This window comes from Salmo salar, chromosome ssa19, assembly GCF_905237065.1.
Source record: "Salmo salar chromosome ssa19, Ssal_v3.1, whole genome shotgun sequence".
Taxonomy (NCBI): domain Eukaryota; kingdom Metazoa; phylum Chordata; class Actinopteri; order Salmoniformes; family Salmonidae; genus Salmo; species Salmo salar.
In genome coordinates this window covers 51,216,596-51,237,465 of record NC_059460.1, presented here as the reverse complement: position 1 = coordinate 51,237,465, position 20,870 = coordinate 51,216,596, and the positions used below count along the sequence as shown (strand labels likewise).

Sequence of the window (20,870 nt, the reverse complement as noted above, 5' to 3'; positions counted from 1 at the left end):
TGCCTGTAGGGCATGATAAAACAAAAACATCCACATTTCCTTTCAAAGATACTTAAAAAGGCAAAAATACCTTTTCAAATCAACTACTGAAAATGAAGGTCTTTATTTGAACATTTCTTACAAGTTACAAAAGACAAATAAAATTATGTAAAAAAAAATAAAACTGTATAGTCCCAAGCCAATTTACAAATAGTCTGAAAAGCCTTTACAAAAATATATTACACAGATTGCTAAATCAGTAAGTCGGGACAGACAAATACATAATGAGATTTACAACTGGGCACTTGTAGATTATCGATAAAAGGTTAATGGTCAAAGCCTGATTTCTGTGGCTGAAGGGACCAGTGCAAGATATCCTTAACTTACTTGAGCAGTAATTCCCTTTAAAAAACAAACAAAATCTAAATTTTAATAACTGCAGCATATACATCTTTCAAAGCATTTGACATTAGTAGACTTAAAATGACATACTATTGACAAAATGTACACGTTTACATTATTCGTAAGAGAACATGCTAAAACCTGGTTTAACCATGTGCGAGAAGGGGCTCAACACGCAATAATCCAGTTTGGTCTCAGAATACGTATAGCTCATGTCTAAATAGACTGAGAAAAATGTACTTGAAACATTTTTCAACCAGTAGTAAAGCACCGATTGTCATCCAATCATTTTTTGCATAATATGCCTCCAGTCATCCGCACAACATTCAATTGTAGGCAGGGTGGTCTGTTCTGTGCCATCAGTCGATACTGGGCTGACCGTGCACTCTGATGCGGTACAGGCAGGTGTACTCTGTGTGTCCCCAGTTGGACAGCACCCGAACCTCAATGGTCTGATAGGCTTTATCGTTCTCCTCCTGCGGATAGATAGCAAAGGACACTCAGTTTACACTCAAGTAGCAAGACCTATAACTTGCCAAGCCACCATCTCTAATCGTGCTAGAGATAAAAATGCCATGTGGACAGTGTCGGGAAAGCTACTCTGAAATCATAGTTTACAAAACTACCAATTACTTAAGATGCTAAAGCAAGCTAAATATACTGTAGTTTACTTAACTAAAGCTACTTTGAAACAGTAGTTCACTACATCCAAGCTAGTTTGTGATAAATTATCATATCTAAATCTGAAATGTCATAGACGAACAATTGCAAGAACAAATCACTCTGTAATCAGACGTTAACACAATGTGTAACTGAGCCTATTAATCACAAAAACGTGTTTTCAAGTGAGAATTAGGAAGGTCTGATAGCGAAAAAGGACATTCTTGCATATTTCATTTTCTTTTTGCAAAAACAGTGTGTAGTTCCAGTAGTTAGTTACTTTTTTCCCGTGTAGCGGTATAGCTAACTACTGAAAGAAACACACCAAGATTTGAATTAAGTTCATCTACCACCAAGCTACTGCAAAATGTAGTTAAACAACATGTAGTTCACTACTCCCCAACACTGCATGTGGACTACTTACATAACATCTACATCTGACCAATCAAGCCCGTTGAGGCAGTGTTGAAGTGCACTTACGGTGACGGGATAAGTCTGTAGCGCGTCCCCATCCTCCTGGTAGGTGTAGCTGCCAAGTAGCTTACCCTCCTCCTGGTATTCATCATCCAGACCCTGGAAACCGACGACACAGTTAGAAAACAGCAGAGAGTCACAGCAGTAAGTGTGTCAATCAGTACTGCTTCACCAGAGCACATTCACAGTAAACGTGACTGACTTGAGCGTCTACTAGGTGTTCTTCTGAATGGCTTGCTAAGACCGTAATAGCCAACATGTGAAATGTTAAATTGGGTAAGAAGTGTCGTTTGCATGGCTTACATAGACGTTAAACTGGCGCGGGGCGCTGTCGATGTTGCCTGTTGGCGACAGGTCTTTGGGGATGTGCTCCAATGAGAAGGCAGAGGGCACGATCCTCATTGAGAGACGCACCACCAGGTATCCATGGGAACCCTGAAACGCCCAGCAGTTCCCTGGATGGACGTCGGGCTGCAGTGGGAGAGAGAGGGCGAGCATTGATCAGACCAGTGGATGAATGTGTTGGCTAAGGCAGTATCAGGAACTAAAACTTTTCCAATATAATCCGTTCATGTAATAAAATCACCAAGCCATCAAAAAAGACTAGTCTCATGTGGTCACTTGAGTCGTACCTGTATGACCACACGAGGAGACTGTGAGAAGTACCAGAGTGGGAGGCCGAACAGACTCATCAGTGCCGTCTTTGTCTCATACGTCTCAGAGCAGCGAGTGCCCAGGATGTTGCCACCTGCACACACGCAGCCATGATGTCACTTTCACGACTGTACACAATGTCAGCCACCCTCACAACGAGGGCATAGCTGAAGCCAGTCATGGCAGAAACAGTTTACTGTACAAAGCCAAAACAGATCATTGTAAATAATAGGCAGTAGACAAACAGTCAACGTAGGTCTCCACGCCCCGCCACCACAACAGCTGTGAAACTTTACCTCCAGACTCCAGAGCATAGTCCACCAGGCCGGTCCGATCCTGGGAGTAGAGTTTCAGAGCATTCTTCACAATCAGCTGCACATGCTGAAGGAGCAAGAGGGGAACAGAGTTGTTGGGTGAGGAACTGGAATAATGCAGACAGACAATAAATAAGTCATTTAGAACACCAAAACACTGAATCTAATTTAAAACAATATTAAAAAAGTATATATGGCCTCCCGAGTGGCGCAGCGGTCTAAGGCACTGCATCGCAGTATTGCGGCGTCACTTCCGGCCGTGACCGGTAGTCCGATAAGGCGGCACTCAATTTGCCCAGCATCGTCCGGGTTAGGGGAGGGTTTAGCCGGGGGAGGCTTTACTTGGCTCATCGCACTCTAGTGACTCCGTGTGGCGGGCCGGGCACCTGCAAGCTGACTCTGGTTGTCAGTTTAACGGTGTTTCCTCCGACACATTGGTGCGGCTGGCTTCCGGGTTAAGCGAGCGGGTGTTAAAAAGCGCAGCTTGGCGGGTCGGGGGACGCATGACTCGACCTTCGCCTCTCCAGAGCCCGTTGGGGAGTTGCAGCGATGAGACAAGACCGCAACTGGATATCACAAAATTGGGGAGAAAAGGGGGGTAAAACTACAAAAACGAATTATTCAACCAACAAAAACTATAAATGTTTTTTCTTCACAAAATCGCCAAAATCAAACAACCTACCTCCTCGGACATCCCGGCCCCAACAGTGTGCATCACGGTCTGAGAGACAGTCTCAGTGCTGAGCATCTCCTGCCTGGCCCTGCTCTCCTCAAGCTGCAGGCTCACGTTCTGCAGGATGCTGAGCTCCAGGGAGGCCAGAGAGGCCTGCAGGTCGGCCCCGCTCACATAACGCTCAGAGAGCCACTGCAGTAGCGACTCAGGGAGTTCCTTCTCCCCGGGTTCGGAATCTCCGGCCAGCTCACTACCGTAGAACAGGATCCACAGTTCCCGCCTCACCTGGGCAGACACCTGCTCAGACACCTGTCACCACCACAGAGGTCAAGGGTCAACAGAGGGGATTTATACAAAAGATCTTCAGAAAAAAATATTATGCTGAGACTGAGTCAGATATAATATTGAGTGTCTATACAGGACCAGCTATTCAAAGGAATAGAAGAGGCCATCTGGAAAGGCACATACTGGAGCAATGCATGTATAGAACAGAGAGAGAGAGAGCAAGCAACTCACCATGTCATGGAGTTTGTCCAAGCGGTCACCCATGCCCTGGCATCCCATCACCCCCTGCAGGTCCTGCCTAATGCTCCCCAGTGCCGCCTCCAGCCGTTGCACCTCCGCCAGCAAGGCATCATGGGACTCACTGTCCACACCCACAATTGAAGGGCACACACAGGGAGCAATATTCAACACCACTCGTGATTTCATTCAATTATTACAATCCAAAGGGTTGTGTGCTGAACTCACCTGACTGGCACAGGAACTGGCGTGGCACTGGCAGTCTCAACATGCCTCCTCTGCACCTCCTGAAGACATCATCAACATAACATGGATATATGACAACAAATACATTTTATACAGGTTCTACAGTAAGGTCTGTACATTTATATAAAATATTTTACCTCTATTTAACCAGGCAAGTCGATTAAGAACAAATTCTAATTTACAGTGAGGGCAAAAGGCCTTCTGTGGGGACGGGGGCTATACATAGAACGTAGTATAGGATCTATGGATGTGTACCTCTGTCTTGGCAGCCAGTGTCTGCAGTAGAACCTCTAGTTGAGCAAGACGAGACTCTTGGCCCTGCTGCTGCACCACAACCTGCTCCTCCACAACACAGGAAGAGATTAATGAGCATCACATCCTGCACAACACAGGAAGAGATTAATGAGCAGAGGTTAAAAAGAAAGTATATATATATATATTTTTTTTAAAGTTACCCAAGTAAGCGGACCACATTATATTACAGGCACAATTACTATCTGCTCCCTGAAATGGACCCGACTATCCAACCTGGAGAATCACCTGTTCCCTCTGCAGTGCTGCATCCTTCTCCATCTCTCTCCTCAGTAGGGTTAGTTTCTCCTCCAGCAGGCCAGACACCCACAGCCCCATGCCATCCCTGTCCGTCTGGGTCTCCAGCTGCTCTCGTAGAGAATGGTAGAGACCCAGCACTTCTCCGTGCTGCTGCTCCTGCCTCTGGCCACCTCCCTCCACCTTCTCCCACAGGTGGGCCAGCCTCTGCTCCAACTGGGCCAGGCGCTCAGAGTCCACAGACACGGCCACACTGCCTGGCTGTTCACATACAGGGGAGGGGGATAGGTCAGCTATACAGAGTATCAGGCCTTATCCATAGAATTGGAAGGTCTTAAGGAAGCTGACAATTATATAATGGTTGATTGAATACGTGCATCAACACCCCCCCTACCTGTGAGACAGTTGGTGGTAGTGGTGGTGGAGTCATGGTGGACTGCCCGTCTTTGGTCTGGGCTTGGGCAGAGGTGAAACTGAGGGGGTAGGCCGTCCTCCACTCAGTGACGTTAACGGCAGGCAATACAGACAGCAGGCTGGACGGACCACAGTGCCACAGAGCTGGGAGAACATCGAGAACGGAGGATTTAGGAGACGGAAGAGGTCACAGTGGCTGATTGTTCAGTACTATGGATAAGCAGCATGAGAGCTTTGGGATGGACACCGAGAGTGGTGCTACTCACCCAGGAGGATGAGGAATGGGAGCAAAATCAACAGGAGTTTGAGGAGCTTGGCAGGGTAACTACGACAACAGAAAAACACTTGTTAGTGTGATCACATATTATGGAGCTCCATCCACTACCACATACGGGTCACTGCCAAAATAATGGAAACACGAGTACATTTTTTATGTTGGCGTTTCCTTTATTTGGGCAGTTACCGGTTCCTTGAGTGTTACTCTCAGGCCCAAGAGACTCACCGTGTCAAGACGAAGACGTTGAGCAGAGAGAGAAGGGTAACCAGATGGTACCATCCAGTCCCAAGCCACCAGAAGACCCCCGTCGCTGCCTTGCCTGTAGACACAAAAGACAGACAGACAGGGAGCAGATTAGTGAGTGTTCTGCAGGAGGGGGGAGGGGTAGACGGAGGCACGTCCACACAGCACTAAGGATTAGAGAATCAAGTACATTCACCAGATGAGGTAAGAGGCAAGGACATAAATGCAGTGCAACAGGTTACGGGGTTAGTTAGTTACAGACAGAGGCGATAAAGAAGGCTGTGTTCTCTGTCAGCGTGGATGCACAGTACAGCAGAGAGGAGCCTTTAAGGGGAGCACAGCTTTAGAAAAATCGCACCACACCATCAAACTTCTGTACAGTGTGACAAATCGCTCCCACCGACTTTAAAATGCCCAGAGAGACGGGAGCAGCAGGCAGAGGGGGGGGATCAGTTCCTAGCCTAACGTATAGAGCAGTGAATTAGAAATGATGAAACGCAAAGGAAGTGAGACAGGTAAGAAGGTGAAACGGCAGTTAGTCATCTGAAATGGGAAAAGGTTAGAGAGATAGATATACTCCAAGCCACCATTCTAATGGGTTTCACGTTAGGTAGGCAGACACACAAACTAGCCATGGGGAGACTAGGACTAGGAGGTATCATGCAGGGGTGTATCTGGAGGCTGGTAACACACGGTAAAATTATGACCTGGGGACCTAACTGCCAACCAGGGAACCGACAGCATCCTCCTCATCACGGCCCAGACAGCTGAGCCTGCCTCCTGCCCAACCCACAACACACTTGAGCCTGGGGACCAAAACATAACTTAATCTACTTACATACAACAGTAAAATAAGGACTAAATGTAGAACTCGTTTCAAGTATATCAAGATAGGCCAGAGTTTGCTGGATTAATAGGTAACCTGTGTAAACAGCGGCGAGCCACAGTGCTCCCAACACGTGGTGTGACCAGGAGGCCCATGTGGTGTAGGTTGCGTGTGTCTCTGCATGCTGCTTCCGTTTGCAGTCATCACCTATTAGCATCAGCAGGGTGGGTGAGCAGCAAAGGCAGAAAACATGAAAATAAAAATGTTTTGAGAGAGAGAGGCAGGCTAAAATGGCAGGTAGCCTAGCAGTTAAGAGCTCTTGGCCAGTAACCGAAAGGTCGATGGTTCGAATCCCCGAGCTGGCAAGGTTGAAAAATCTGCCGTTCTTCCCTTGAGCAAGACAGTTACCCTCCCAACAACAACAACTGTTCCCCGGCGCCGAAGACGTCGATCTCCGATTGTATGCATTTAGTTGTGCGACTGACATTTCCTCTACCAAGAGTACCCTAACAAAAAGTATGTGGCAGGTGTGTGTAGTCACAAAGGTTATGAGAAGGGTTACATGAAAAATCACACCAACTCACATTATTCTATTATTCACAGAAAACACATCGTCTTGTAGTACATAGTCAAGGGTTCATGCACAAACAAAGATATCGGTGTGGAGGTCAGCTACTCACACAGAGAGCCAATCAGATTCATGTGCTTCCCGTCAGACCCCAACTCCTTTACATGCATGCTTCCGCAGTAGCTGGAGAGAGCTGCAACCAATAAGAACGAAAATCAGATAAAAACTAGCCCAACTTCATATCGATCGAGCATCCCTCTTTCCCTTCCTTCACCTGAGTGCAGAGCGAGAGAGCGAATTTGCATGTCACCAGGGCAATAGCCAAAGCGAAGGTAGCCCATTTGTTTGGGAGATAGAGGGTGAAATTTGTGGGGTAAAAGTGCCATACAAACACCCGAATAGGAAGGTGGAGTGATGTTAAAACGAGTGAGAAAGCTGTAGGCAGGAAAGCTGTGGTAGTGTCAGCCTCTGTCCCCCTGTTGAGAAAGATAGAGGACAGTCAGAAGCAGGTGACGAGGAGTTTTAGGTTAGTCAGTCAGCAGTGAGAGCCACCATGGTCATTCACACAGCCACTGCAACCTCCAGTGTCAGTGCAGATTCAGTACAGTGCAAGAGATTGGTGGACTGCAAGCAGGGGTATTCCTAACATCACGTTTCAACCAGTGACAACCAAGTACAGTCCCATGCAAATCATGCAACACCTGACTTATGGATGCCCAACCCCGATGAATAATCGTTCAGCCTCTAAAAAACCAAAGTGGAATTCTTTGGCACTCTAGCGACTCCTTGTGGCGTGCCGGGTGCCTGCAGGCTGACAACAGTCGTCAGTTGAACGGTGTTTCCTCCAACACGTTGGTGTGGCTGGCTTCCAGGTTAAGCGAGCGGGTGTTAAGAAGCACGGTTTGGCGGGTCATGTTTTCGGAGGACGCATGACTCAACCGTCGCCTCTCCCGAGCCCGTTGGGGAGTTGCAGCGACGAGGCAAGATCGTAATCACCAAATTGGGGAGAAAAAGGGGGCAAATAATCCAGATTGTATGATTATGTTGAGCTTTAGCAAAGCATTGTCAGATTTCCTGACAGCCTATGCAAATCATGTGGTGGTAGCCTATCTCAGCACTACGCCGCTGTTAAGAGTGCAGGAAAAAGTTGAGACCCACCTAAAACGATGAATTATCCTCTATCCGCATTATTTATGACACAAAAGTGGGACGCTGCAAGGCAGATATGAGAGAGACAGAGTGAAAGGCAACGATGGCGCTGTAAAGACAGCAAGAAGCCGAGCCGGCGCAGAAGCTGATACCTTCACCATTCTTGTGTGTCCTCATTAGTACACTCTTTAAGAGCAATGAGAAGACGTATGCCACAGAGGCTGCTGCCCTCCTGCTCACACGCACACAGGTGTCCGAGACGGACACCAGCAGACCTGAATCAAATCAATTCAACTTTATTGAAAATGCACAAAATAACAATGAATGTCAAATGTAAGAAAATGAAAATTGACACACTCGTGCATCAGCAATTACAAAAAAACACTGTGGATGATATGCCTTCAAATGGAATGGGAAGGAAAAACACTCCCAGATACAACACATGCAGTACTGAGCGCATACATATTATAGTACTTGGCTCTCACCCGTTTTGTGCTTGCGGCTCTTGTCCCTGGCGTAGACGGTGGAGGGAGGGGACGTAGAGGGGGCTGTCAGGGCCTGGTAGCTGGTGGCAGAGCAGGCACCAGTGGAGGACGAGGAGTAGGTGCTTAGAGCCTCATGTCTGTCCGAGGGGACAGGGAAGTCCTTACAGAAGCTACCGTTCACCATGGAGGTCTGGGTCTGTACGGAGTTAATGTCTCCGTTGGTCCCACACATACTGTGGTCTACCGCCATGGTCCGCTCTGTAACGCACAGACAGATTTGATAATGAAACACAAAATTGGCCTTTTTAAAAGGAATCCATTCAAGACATGTCTCAGGCATGACAAGTAATTGTGATCGATAAGGTCGTTAAAAAAAAAAAAAGAAGACCTTTATCTTCAGAAGCTTCATCCAAACCCCAGAAGCTGCCGACCAGCGTGCGCTCCTGGATGCACGACTCGTCCAGCATGGAGGCGTCACTGGCGGTCACGCTGCTGTTGTGCTGCTGGGAGCCATGCTGAGACCTCCTGCTCTTCAACCCCCTGGGAGAGGGAGAAGTGAACAGTCAGATTAGACATTGAAACCACTGGATGTAACACACAGGCCCAAATCCATAGAAGGAAACCCAAGGCAGCAGCAGCATCACTTACTTGGACTCTCTGCGACTGGCTCCTCCTGCACTGAAGGAGGCACCGTGGTACACGTTGTGGTTCAGATTAGAGTCTAGGCTGTCGTCGCCGTAGAGACCAGTGATAGTGTGCAGACGCAGGCTCCGCCGAGACATCCTGGGAGACTCGAAAACACTGGAGTGATCCTGTGCTCCTTCTCAAAGTCCAGGGCTGTTGTTAAGAAGCTGGAGCTGGGAAAACAAGGATGAAAAGACAGGAATGCGTTTAGATGAAAATTCATATAATAAACATTTCATTTTCTAAGCAACAGTGAATAATTTGATTGGCAACATCAATGATTCTAATTCTAAAATCATACGTCACGCAAAAATACCAAAATAGATCCTAGTATTTAACTTCCTCTTCCTCTAGCATGCAGACAAAGCATGGAAGGCGCAATTGTTCCCCAATGGCAGCAAACATTTCACCGTAATGGCACTGTCACCCTCTGCTAGTAGTGCAAAGCTTAAGCTGAGAAGCTGCGGTTGTTCTATTCCCCTGTCACCACACAGGGCTGTTTTGACAGGAAATGAGCACTGATGCTCCCCCATCACAGTAAAGAACACAGGAAGAGAAATGAGGTCACATGATGGAGCCTTCTCTAAACGTGGTGATATTACAGCAGGGGTTGGGGACCTACATCTACTGGCAGCTGCTATAGACACACTTCTCCCATATTCCTTGCTCAGAGTTGGCCCAGATTTCAACAGAGACGAGTTATGCTCAACATAGCCCTGCCAATAAAAAGCAAAAAAAGCAAACTGTTGCTGCCATCTCTCAAGGAACAATCCCGGCATTCACATTGTTCGCCTTTGAAACCGTTTCTAAATCTGTACACGCGACTGATAGCAGAAACGATCATCAGGCTAACTGAAGTCCCAGTTGGGAATAACACAACGGTAGTACAACGTAACGGTAACCTTCCATATAACAATGCATGACAGGCTATTACAGCCTGAAACGTAATCTCAAAAATAACACAAACACACACAGGAGTAACCCTGCCTGCTGTCTAAAAATAGGCAAGCACACAGAGAAAGAACATAATGAAAGAGGATGATACATACAGATCTCCCCCACATCACCCAGCTCTCCAGAGTCCACCTCTCGTCACCATCGCTCATCGCAGGGAAAAGCAGACAAACATCAGACACTCACGCGAGACAGGAGAGATCAGGCAATTTAACACTACTTAATACTGTATGTAGCCAATGCTTCGTGTTTACTTCCTGTTGCCAGCGATAGACAAGCCTATTAGTGTTTCAACTCCCCCCTCCCTTATCCTCTCCTCCCGTCTCTACAAAACAATGACACCAACCCATGAATTATGCACTTTGACATGACGAGTGATGTACAGTCAGTTGCACCTAAGGACTGACAACAAAAAGGAGGAAGAAGAGACTTGTTAAAAAACATGTTTTTAAAGGAGTCATGAAAAAAAGAAAAGTTACATATTGGGATGTTCTTTTTGATGATATATTGTATTACAATATTATTTTTGCACTAGTAGTCTGTACCTGCACCAAAACTCCATAATTTTTTCCTCCATAACTTCAAATAAAAAATAGAGAGCGCCAATTTGTTTAACACTTATTTCCATGACTGATCAAAACTCATTCTCATTGCTGTCTCTTGTTGCTCTGCAGCAGACATGGTGAGCAATATGTTTGGAACATGATCGAATCGCAATACATATCGTGTCGGCACGTAAGTATCATATCGTGAGGTCTCTGGCAATTCCCAGTGTCCACATCAGCGTCCCAGAGCTTATGTAATATGATTTCTTTAACGAAAGGAGAAACTCTCCAGGGCCCTTGCCCATGTAAAAAAAATAAAAAATAATAATAATAATAATACATTTTTAAAAAAAATCACCCTGCTCTCCGGTTCTTTTCCTCCATGTCTTTCTATTCATGTCCTAAATTAAATCGACAGGATTACAGAGGGCCTTGGCAGAGCCAATTATGTGCTTTCCGCTGCTTTGTCTGTTGCCCCTCCTGCCCCCTGCTAGGGGCGCTCTATGCCCCTCCGTGGGACAACAGTCAGTCCTCAGCAGTCTCACTCAAATCCCCAATCTGGGGTCTGGGCCAGGAGAGCCAGGCCCAGGACAGCTGCAGTGAGACGAGGCTGATGGGTACAGCAGTCACTCTTCCTCTCGTACTCAGGGAAAAATGTACAAGACATGTGTCTGTCACGGTTCTTACCCATCAGCCCTTGCACACACACCAAGTTGGTTATAGTTCAGACTAGAGGTCTTCTCTGCTCCAAGAAGTTGCCAGCGGACAGACCCGGACGGACCCGACGACAACAAGACCTAGACCCGATCCGTACCATAATGGACCAGTGACAAATAAATGCTCTCTGTTTAACGAATAGGTCTTTATATGTTGGCTAGGCATTCTATAAGTAAATTCATAGGCTATGCAGAACAGTGGTCAGGTCCATTCGGCTGTAGTTACATAGACCCAATGACAAACAAACATGACCCGACCCTGAGGAAAAAGTTTGAATTTTGGACCTGGACCCGTGAACACCTCAAACAGACATTCAATCATGACATATGACGGTTACTTGATTCCAAAACATAGTGAGTATGTTTACATGCACACTAATAATAATTTGATATTAAATTGATTATGGCTGTAGTCATGTAAACTTCGCTCTGCTTATTAAGGTCATACTCGAAATAAGCAGTTTAAATCGGAGTTCCATTGCTGGCGCAAGCCTCCCTCTTCTCCGCGAGTGAAGGGAGTTCAGAAAAACTGAAATTATGCATTTTAGAAAGAGTTTTCACATATAGGCTTCCAAAAATAACATGGTGGCTGTGGTAGGACGTTTCTTTTGATTGGCAATTTCCTTAAATCAAACTATTATATTTCTGATGATTCACAATATTTATCGTGTGCATGTAACAGTACACAGTGATACAAATAATCAACGGCAGGACTCCGAAAAACAGGAACTGCTATGTAGATAGAATAACTCAATGCCATTCTCGTTGCCTGACACACTGAATTCTTCCGTTGCTCTATCATACGCTACATACTTCAGTCTGCCATTATTTAAAATTGTTTGTGGTGACAAGCAGGATTGTACAAAACAAATTAATCAGCGATTGGACCAGTATCTCTAACCAGTGTCAAAAGGCAATGACATTTTCAAAACGTTTTACCCACGTGTGTTCTGGCCCAACCCATCAGTTTCTCGACCCAATCAGACGGTTCGATTGGTTTTGCGTTCTATAAGGGTCAGGGGGGCGGAGTCAAATTGCGGTGAAGAAACAAACAAGCGTGGTGTGGCGTTCCGCCGGAGCAATGAGTCTGGGTAACCAGGCAACCATTCTTGGTCTGTCACAAATTTTAGGGTTAATCGATGGTCCAACTCCCGAAAATGCTAAATAGATCTTTAGGGCCGATACCAGTATCGCGATACTTGTTAGTATCCTGGCAAGGAAACAAAACACGAAGCAGATTTCACTTATTTAGGAAAGCAGCCCTAATGTTGGAAAGAAACATGTCACATTTATTTTCCAAGCTATAGCGCACAATATTTTACATACAGCAGTTTTTTTAAGGACCGAAGAGTTTACCGCATCTCACCACAAAGATCTACATTCATTTCCAAAAACCTGTCTATAATGAAGTATGCCCAACTGTTGTCTGAGAAGCTCTTAAAGCATATGAGGTTGTATCAGGTCTTACTCTTCACATAAGAAAAAGACCAATAAAGAATGAGAAATACAATTACAGAATTCACGACTTAGAAAAAAAACGCAGATTAAATAGAAATGTTGACACCCTTCAACAGTTTAACACTTTGAAGCTTGAATTATAGCATAATAAAAAAAAAAACACCTGGTCTGCAGAGATAGCTGCCCTGAAATCCAAACAACAATGCTGAGCAAGGTGAAAGTGTGGGGAAAATTCTTGCTTGGTAAATTAGGAAAGAGGACCAGGAATGTACCATCTACAGCATTAAAAACCCCCAATGGAATTTCTGAAATTAACTCAAGTCTTTAAAACATTTTAATCAAACCGTATCAATCTGAAAGTTCAAAGAAAGAGACAAATTCCTTAATAAGCCCAAATTTACCAATTATAACTGAATCAGAGAAAAAAATTGTATGATAGGGAAACATTTCCCTAAGTGAGCTGGTGGAGGCCATAGACTACAAGATGGGAAATCTCCTGGTGATGTTGGATTCCCAGTGAAATTTTACAGACACTTTCATTCCAAATCACTAAAGCCTGTTACTTAGGCTAACAGCAGCTCTAGAGAAAAAATGTACTTACCCAATCACAGTTTGGCTACAATCACCCAACTTAAAAAAGATAGATAAGGATGGATTGTCATTGCGGAACCTTCCGCCCAGTATAATTTTTGAATGTGGATTATAAATTCATTGCTAAGGTATTGGCTTTTCGCATAGAAATAGTACACTGAACAAAAATAAAACGCAACAGGTAGTGTTGGTCTCATGTTTCATGAGCTGAAATAAAATACATTTTTACACACAAAGCTTATTTCGCTCAAATTTCTTTACATCTCTATAAGTGAGCATTTCTCCTTTGCCAATATAATCCATCCATTTGACAGGTGTGGTATATCAAGAAGCTGATTAAACAGCATGATCATTATACAGGTGCACCTTGTGCTGGGGACAATAAAAGGTCACTAAAATGTGTAATTTTGTCACAACACAATGCCACAGATGTCTCAAGTTGAGGGAGCATGCAATTGGCATGCTGACTGCAGGAATGTCCACCAGAGCTGTTGCCAGAGAATTGAATGTTAATTTCACAACCAGCTTCTTTACCTGCAGGTCTCATCTGAGACCAGCCACACAGACAGCTGATGAAACTGGGTTCGCACAACCAAAGAATTTCTGCACAAACTGTCAGAAACAGTCTCAGGGAAGCTCACCTGTGTGCTCGTCATCCTCACCAGGGTCTTGACCCGACCGCTGTTCGGCGTCGTAACTGACTTCAGTGGGCAAATACTCACCTTCAAAATGGCCACTGGCACGCTGGAGAAGTTCTTCACGGATTAATTCCAGTTTCAACTGTACCTGGCAGATAGCATGTAAGGAGTCATGTGGGTGAGCGGTTTGCTGATTTCAATGTGAACAGAGTGCCCCATGGTGGGGTTATGGTATGGGCAGGCATAAGCTACTGACAACCAACACAATTGCATTTTATCGATGGCAATTTTAATGCACAAAGATACCGTGACGAGATCCTGAGGCCCATTGTCGTATCATTTATCTGCTGCCATCACCTCATGTTTCAGCATGATAATGCACAGCCCCATGTCGCAAGGATCTGTACAGAATTCCTGGAAGCTGAAAATGTCCCAGTTTTTCCATGGCCTGCATACTCACCCATTGAGCATATTTTGGATGCTCTGGATCGACGCTGTACGACAGCATGTTCCAGTTCCCGTCAATATCCAGCAACTTCGTACAGCCATTGAAGAGGAGTGGGACAACATTCCACAGGCCACAATCAGCCTGATCAACTCTACGTGAAGGAGGTGCATGAGGCAAATGGTGGTCACACCAGATTCTGACTGGTTTCCTGATCCACACCCCTACCTTTAAGGTATATGTGACCAGCAGATGCATATCTGTATTCCCAGTCATATGAAATCCATAAATTAGGGCCCAATGAATTTATTTCATTTGACTGATTTCCTTAAATTAACTCAGTAAAATCATTGAAATTGTAGCATGTTGTGTTTATTTTTGTTCAGTGTAATAAAAAACTTGATTCACTTAGACCAAACAGGGTTCATAAGAAATAGGATTTCTTCATACCAGGAACTTGAACTTTCCAAAAGTGGCATTATCATTGGATGCTGAAAAAGTAGTGGAATGGGCATATTTGAGGGCAGTCTTTAAAAAAAAAAAAAGTCACATTTGGTCTGGTATTTATTTCCTGGATTGAGCTATTGTATAAATCCCCCAAAGCAGGTAGAAGTACAAATGGACTAATCTCAGCTCCATTTAAGTTAAGAGGAACAAGACAGGGATGCCCTCTGTCCAGTTATTTATTTTCTTTAGCCACAGAACTCCTAGCATCAAATCAGAACCCATTGCTCAATCCTGAGAATAGAGATTGGTGGATAACAACATGTGATATCATTGTATGCAGATTACATTTTACTGTATTTATCTGAAACAGAACATTATTGATAAGGGAATTTATATGTTTAAGGTAATGACTAAAGAATTCCACCCTGAAACGTAATTAGATTAGATTATGTAATATGTATAATGAATAATTACACAAACGTAACTATTAGTAATTATTAGATTATGTAACATGTATAATGAATAATTAAAGTTATAAACTTAAGTCCAATAAGGTTTGGTCGAGACCAGTAATGGAGAGAAATGTGTGTGTGTGTGACTAAGAAAATACAGAGGACAATTAAACTATTCATGACGTGACCTGGTTGGAACTCTAAGAAACTTACGACAGGGAGTCCTGTCAAGGTCCCTCTAATCTCGGGAGGATAACTGCCAGCCTGGTAGTGATAAACGAGGAATGAGGACTGTGGGGAAAGATACATCCCACCTACTGTTTGTGTGTGCGTGGAAGTAGGTGGGGGCTAGAGTTAAAATGACATGTCTTTGCATTTTTGGACTTTAGAACGTTCTCGTGAATAAAGAACCAACCTTTGCAGAAGCTGAGTCTTTGCCTAATTATTATTAAACCCAGGGTCTTACAAACCTCAGGGATTGGTCAAAGCTTAAATAATTGTTAGTTATCGTCATTGGGATTGAAAATTCTCGTGACAATTATGTTATTTATTTTGCAACTGTTGGACACATATGGTACTGTGTCAGGATTCAAAGTAAATTGGGAGAAAATTAGAAAGTGGGAATTATTTCAGTTTACTTTTCAAACTTGGAAAGTAGATTTTAGTGGAAATGGACAAAGGCACATGACATGGGTGTTTTGATACCAAGCAATTTGGAGGAGGCCTATAAAATCAACTACTCTCCTTTACTAGATAAGATTCAATCCGATGTTCAGAGATGGGGAACTCTTCCCATTTCTATGTTAGGTAGGGTGAACATAATCCAAATTAATATATTACAATGGTTGATGCATTTATTCCAAGCCTTACCAGTTTCAGTTCCATCCAACTTCTGTAAGAAAATAAATGGCCTACTCTCCAATTTTATGGTAAGAACAAGAGCCAAATTGAATGTTTTACACTCACCTTAAAGCTGGAGGTCTTGGACTACCGCCTATGAAAATGTATTACTGGGCCACACAACTGTCTTCACTTAAACAATGGACAGCAGACTATCCTTGTGCTTGGAGGAGTATTGAAGCCATAAATGTAATACCCTATGAAATAAAATATATATTTCACTTTGGGTTGGTCCAAGGCTTTAAAGAAAAAAAGACAACCCAATGATTTTCATTCAAATTTGGGAAAATGTACATAGATTCATGAATTCCTTTTTGGAACAACCCAACATTATCTCCAGCATTTAAAGAGAAATACCTTTAAGTACTGTTTCCAAAGTGGCATCATACATTTTGAGCATAGGTATTATAATGGCTCGCTTTCATGAAAAAAAATTACAAGAAAATGTGGGTTTCTAAGAGCAATTTCTTGAAAAATTCTTACAACAAAAAAAATCTTGAAAAAAAATACAAAAAGAAGCTGCAACGCCAAAGTTTACTGCAAAGTTACAGTGCATTTGTAAAGTATTCAGACCCCTTGGCTTTTTCCACATTTTGTTATGTTACAGCCTTATTCTAAAATGGATTCAATTGTTCCCCCCCCTCAATCTACACACAATACCCCATAATGACAAAGCAAAAACAGGTTTAGACATTTTTGCAAATGTATTAAAAATGTTTAAAAAATGAAATATATTTACATACTTATTTACATAAGTATTCTGACCCTTTGCTCAGTAATTTGTTGAAGCACCTTTGGCAACGATCACAGCCATGAGTCTTCTTGGGTATGATGCTACACACTTGGCACACCTGTATTTGGGGAGTTTCTCCTATTCTTCTCTGCAGATCCTCTCAAGCTCTGTCAGGTTGGATGGGGAGCATCGCTGCAGCCATTTTCAGGTCTCTCCAGAAATGTTAGATCGGGTTCAAGTCCAGGCTCTCGCTGGACATTCAGAGACGGGTCCCGAAGTCACTCCTGCGTTGTCTTGGCTGTGTGCTTAGGGTCATTGTCCTGTTAGAAGGTGAACCTTCACCCCAGTCTGAGGTCCTGAGTGCTCTGCAGCAGGTTTTCATCAAGGATCTCTCTGTACTTTGCTCCGTTCATCTTTGCCTCGATTCTGACTAGAAAAACATCCCCACAGCATGATGCTACCACCACCACCATGCTTCACCGTAGGGATGGTGCCAGGTTTCCTCAAGACGTGACGCTTGGCATTCAGGCCAAGGAGTTCAATTTTGGTTTCATCAGACCAGAAAATCTTGTTTCTCATGGTCTGAGAGTCCTTTAAGTGGAGCTTCCGAGTGACGCAGCAGTCTAAGGCACTGCATCTCAGTGCTAGAGGCATCATTACAGACCCTGGTTCGATCCTGGGTTGTATCACAACAGGCCGTGATTTGGAGTCCCATAGGACGGCGCACAATTGGCCCAGCATCGTCTAGTTTAGGGGAGGGTTTGGCCTTCATTGTAAAATATGAATTTGTTCTTAACTGACTTGCCTAGTTAATTAAAGTTTAAAACTCCAAGCAGGGCTGTCATGTGCCTTTTACTGAGGAGTGGCTTCCGTCTGGCCACTCTACCATAAAGGCCTGATTGGTGGAGTGCTGCAAAGATGGTTGTCCTTCTGGAAGGTTCTCCCATCTCCACAGACGAACTCTGGAGCTCTGTCAGAGTGGCCATTGGGTTCTTGGTCACCTCCCTAACCAAGGCCCTTCTTCCCCGATTGCTCAGTTTGACCAGGCAGCCAGCTCTAGGAAGAGTCTTGGTGGTTCTAAACTGTTTCCATTTAAGAATTATGGAGGCTACTGTGCTCTTGGGGACCTTCAATGCTGCAGAAATGTTTTGGTACCCTTCCCCAAGCCTGTGCCTCAACACAATCCTGTTTCCGAGCTCTACGGACAATTCCGTCAACCTCATGACTTGGTTTTTGCTGTTCCATGCACTGTCAACTGTGGAACCTTTTATCAACAGGTGTGTGCCTTTCCAAATCATGTCCAATCAATTGAATTTAGCACAGATGGACGCCAATCAAGTTGTAGAAACATCTCAAGGATGATCAATGGAAACATGACACGCCTGAGCTCAATTTCGAGTCTCATAGCAAAGGGTCTGAATACTTATAAAAAAAATACATTTTAAAAAATTGCATAAATTGCATGATTTTTTTGGGCCCCCCTTAGAGCTGTTTTTTAACCATTATTTTTTACCAGATATATTGACAGAAAACAGTGCACTATTTTCACTTGTACACCAAGGACCGGGGGAAGAGTTGCAGGGGATAAAAGAGAAGAATGTGCCTATTTGAAAGCTAGAAGAAAAAATTAATAAATTGTAGCTCCCGACAGGTTCTTTTTTTTTTTTTAAAGTTGCTCTCATGCTAGCAAAGTTTGGAGACCGCTGGCCTAAAACTACCCAATCTAAATATTATCTATCCCTCAGGATTGGAAGTGGCCACAAGAGATGGCAGTTACCAACTGTAAAAATTCCAGTCATAAAAATCTTAATTCCAAAATGTCTAACCCCCAACAAAGTGTGAGAAATAGCTACTAGTGTTGCTTGTTCTTTCCTCCAGAATTTGCAACTCATGTAGCTACACACAACCATCTTTGGTAAATTGTGAAGGGAGAATGTCAAATGTCACTTCAGTAGCCTTTTCAAACTTGAACCAATCAGTGAGGGAGTTTGATTAAGCTGAACCGCGGTGCACCAGTCTATGGACAAAAGTGGAGCATCTCCCTCCTCAAGTCGAAATCAAATGTGACTTGTCAAATGCTTCGTGAACAGGTGTAGGCTAACAGTGAAATCCTTACTAACATGTTATTTTCCAAAAATGTAGAGTGAATGAAAATAGTGACAAGGAATAAATACACAGTGAATAACTAAAAACAGTGACTGATGAACAGTAAATAATGAACAGTAATCTGCGAGCTCGGCCATGTTGTCAAGGCTGAATGGTGCATCATTCAGAAACATACACCTCTTTTCCATATAATATATTTTTGAATTTCAGACTAGTCTTAATTTGGGGAAACAGTTAAATGGTTTATATGAAAATAAACTCATTACTCCACGTTCTTAACCTACATCACTTTTGTTTTGAGCCGACTTCAACGTCGACCAGAGCAGGGCACCACAGGTGCGTTCAGTTCTCTTAAACGTTTGCTATGTAGCAGAATGGTTAGTACTGAACGACACGTTTCACCAAGACGTCCTTGTATGTTTTTGAAGTGACTACGTTTGCTCTCGTTTTGTGGGTGTGGCTTGAAGCAATGCGTGGCCATAAAAGGGAAGTGGCCATGCTGCCAAGGTTTACCAACCCAACCCCTCCCCGTGTTTCAACTGGTCGTTTAGGACAGCACCGTTTCCGTTCAATTGAACTATCCAGAACGAAAAACTTACTGAACGCCGCCCTGGCCCACACCCGGAAGCAGCCCGGTTCAAAAACGAATGCAATTACTTTTCACCCGATACAAACTCCAACACCGTGGCACCCCGGGACAGATAATCGAATCCCCTCAATCAGTGCAATGTTCAAGGGAGGCTGAGAGCCTCGCGCCCAATGGTAATTTGCGGAGGGCGGAAACCCGCGAAAAACGAACTGTCAAACAGTATCTCTACTTACACCTCCATCACTCCAGTGTTTAATTGCTATATTGTCATTATTTCGCCACTATGGCCTATTTATTGCCTTACCTCATTTGCACACACTGTATATATAGACCTTATTGTATTAATGACTGTTTATTCTGTGTAACTCTGTCGCACTGCTTTGCTTTATCTTGGCCAGGTCGCAGTTGTAAATGAGAACTTGTTCTCAACTAGCCTACCTGGTTAAATGAAGGTGGATTTAATTTTTTATTTTTTTACACCAATGTTTCCACTTACCTGGCTGGGCTGACGGGACAGGTGATGCGCAGTGATTTCTCAGAACAGTAGCATTTCTCCGTCATATACCTAGCGTGGAGGTGTATATTAGCTAGTTAACGTTAGTTTGACAAAGATTCTTGGCAAGCTCTCAAAATAAAACTAATCTCTGAATCCTTACAAACCAAAGTAACGTTTCATTTACGCGTGAGTCTCAATATAATCATGAAAAATAAATTTAAAAAATCTCACAAGAGTGAGATTTTCGCGGCACACGGTGTCAGTGACTGAACCACATATTCTTCTGATGTTTTATGGAGGCGGTAAATAAACTTCACTGGTGCTTTATCGCCACCCTGGACTGGAGTAAAACAGGGTACTTTTGTTTTCTTATCTACACGGACAACCGCTTTTTATGTTATTTAAATAATCTAAAATGACTTCTGTGTATTTTCACTACATTGAATATAGTATATATATTTTATTTATTTATTTAAGAAATACAGAAGGGTTGTGGTTTGGCCACTTTGATTTTTAAGTACATTTCGTGAATCTGAAATACAATACCGTTAGAATTGGCCGGAGTAATGTAGTAGAGAATAACTACTGTTGTCAAAACTGGACGTTTATTTGCTAGTATAGGCTAGCAGCCGGCTAAAAAGATGGCGGAATTGGAAGGTGACGTGGAGCGTAAATATAATG

The 20,870-nt window shown here is 43.8% G+C and overlaps 1 protein-coding gene across 15 annotated transcripts; it reads right to left on the bottom strand.

Moving 5' to 3' along the window:
- Positions 1–79: 79 nt before the first annotated feature.
- On the bottom strand, positions 80–20,475 carry LOC106578993 (SUN domain-containing protein 1). Of its 15 annotated transcripts, none has more exons than XM_045702434.1 (21): positions 20,190–20,475; positions 9,084–9,292; positions 8,824–8,975; positions 8,436–8,693; positions 8,103–8,225; positions 6,914–6,994; positions 6,330–6,440; positions 6,115–6,213; positions 5,390–5,483; positions 5,154–5,212; positions 4,868–5,031; positions 4,453–4,734; positions 4,180–4,260; positions 3,907–3,965; positions 3,673–3,802; positions 3,166–3,465; positions 2,466–2,550; positions 2,148–2,263; positions 1,819–1,986; positions 1,522–1,614; positions 80–857 (listed from the first exon to the last, which is right to left on the bottom strand). In XM_045702434.1, the coding sequence occupies exons 2-21, from the start codon at positions 9,215–9,217 to the stop codon at positions 741–743; spliced, it is 2,706 nt and encodes a 901-aa protein (XP_045558390.1). In that variant the 5' UTR covers positions 9,218–9,292; positions 20,190–20,475; the 3' UTR covers positions 80–740. The 15 variants fall into 15 exon arrangements, with proteins under 15 accessions (XP_045558390.1, XP_045558391.1, XP_045558388.1 ...); XM_045702435.1 differs by lacking the exon at positions 20,190–20,475 and adding an exon at positions 11,306–11,324; XM_045702432.1 differs by lacking the exon at positions 20,190–20,475 and adding an exon at positions 10,169–10,578.
- Between the last annotated feature and the right edge of the window lie 395 nt (positions 20,476–20,870).

Coding starts and splice junctions, on each gene's coding strand:
- LOC106578993 (XM_045702434.1), bottom strand. CDS start 9,217: ATGTCTCGGCGGAGCCTGCGTCTGCACACTATCACTGGTCTCTACGGC. Junction 6,214..6,329: donor GCTCGCCGCTGTTTACACAG/GTTACCTATTAA, acceptor TTTGGTCCCCAG/GCTCAAGTGTGTTGTGGGTT. Junction 1,615..1,818: donor CGCGCCAGTTTAACGTCTAT/GTAAGCCATGCA, acceptor GTCGGTTTCCAG/GGTCTGGATGATGAATACCA.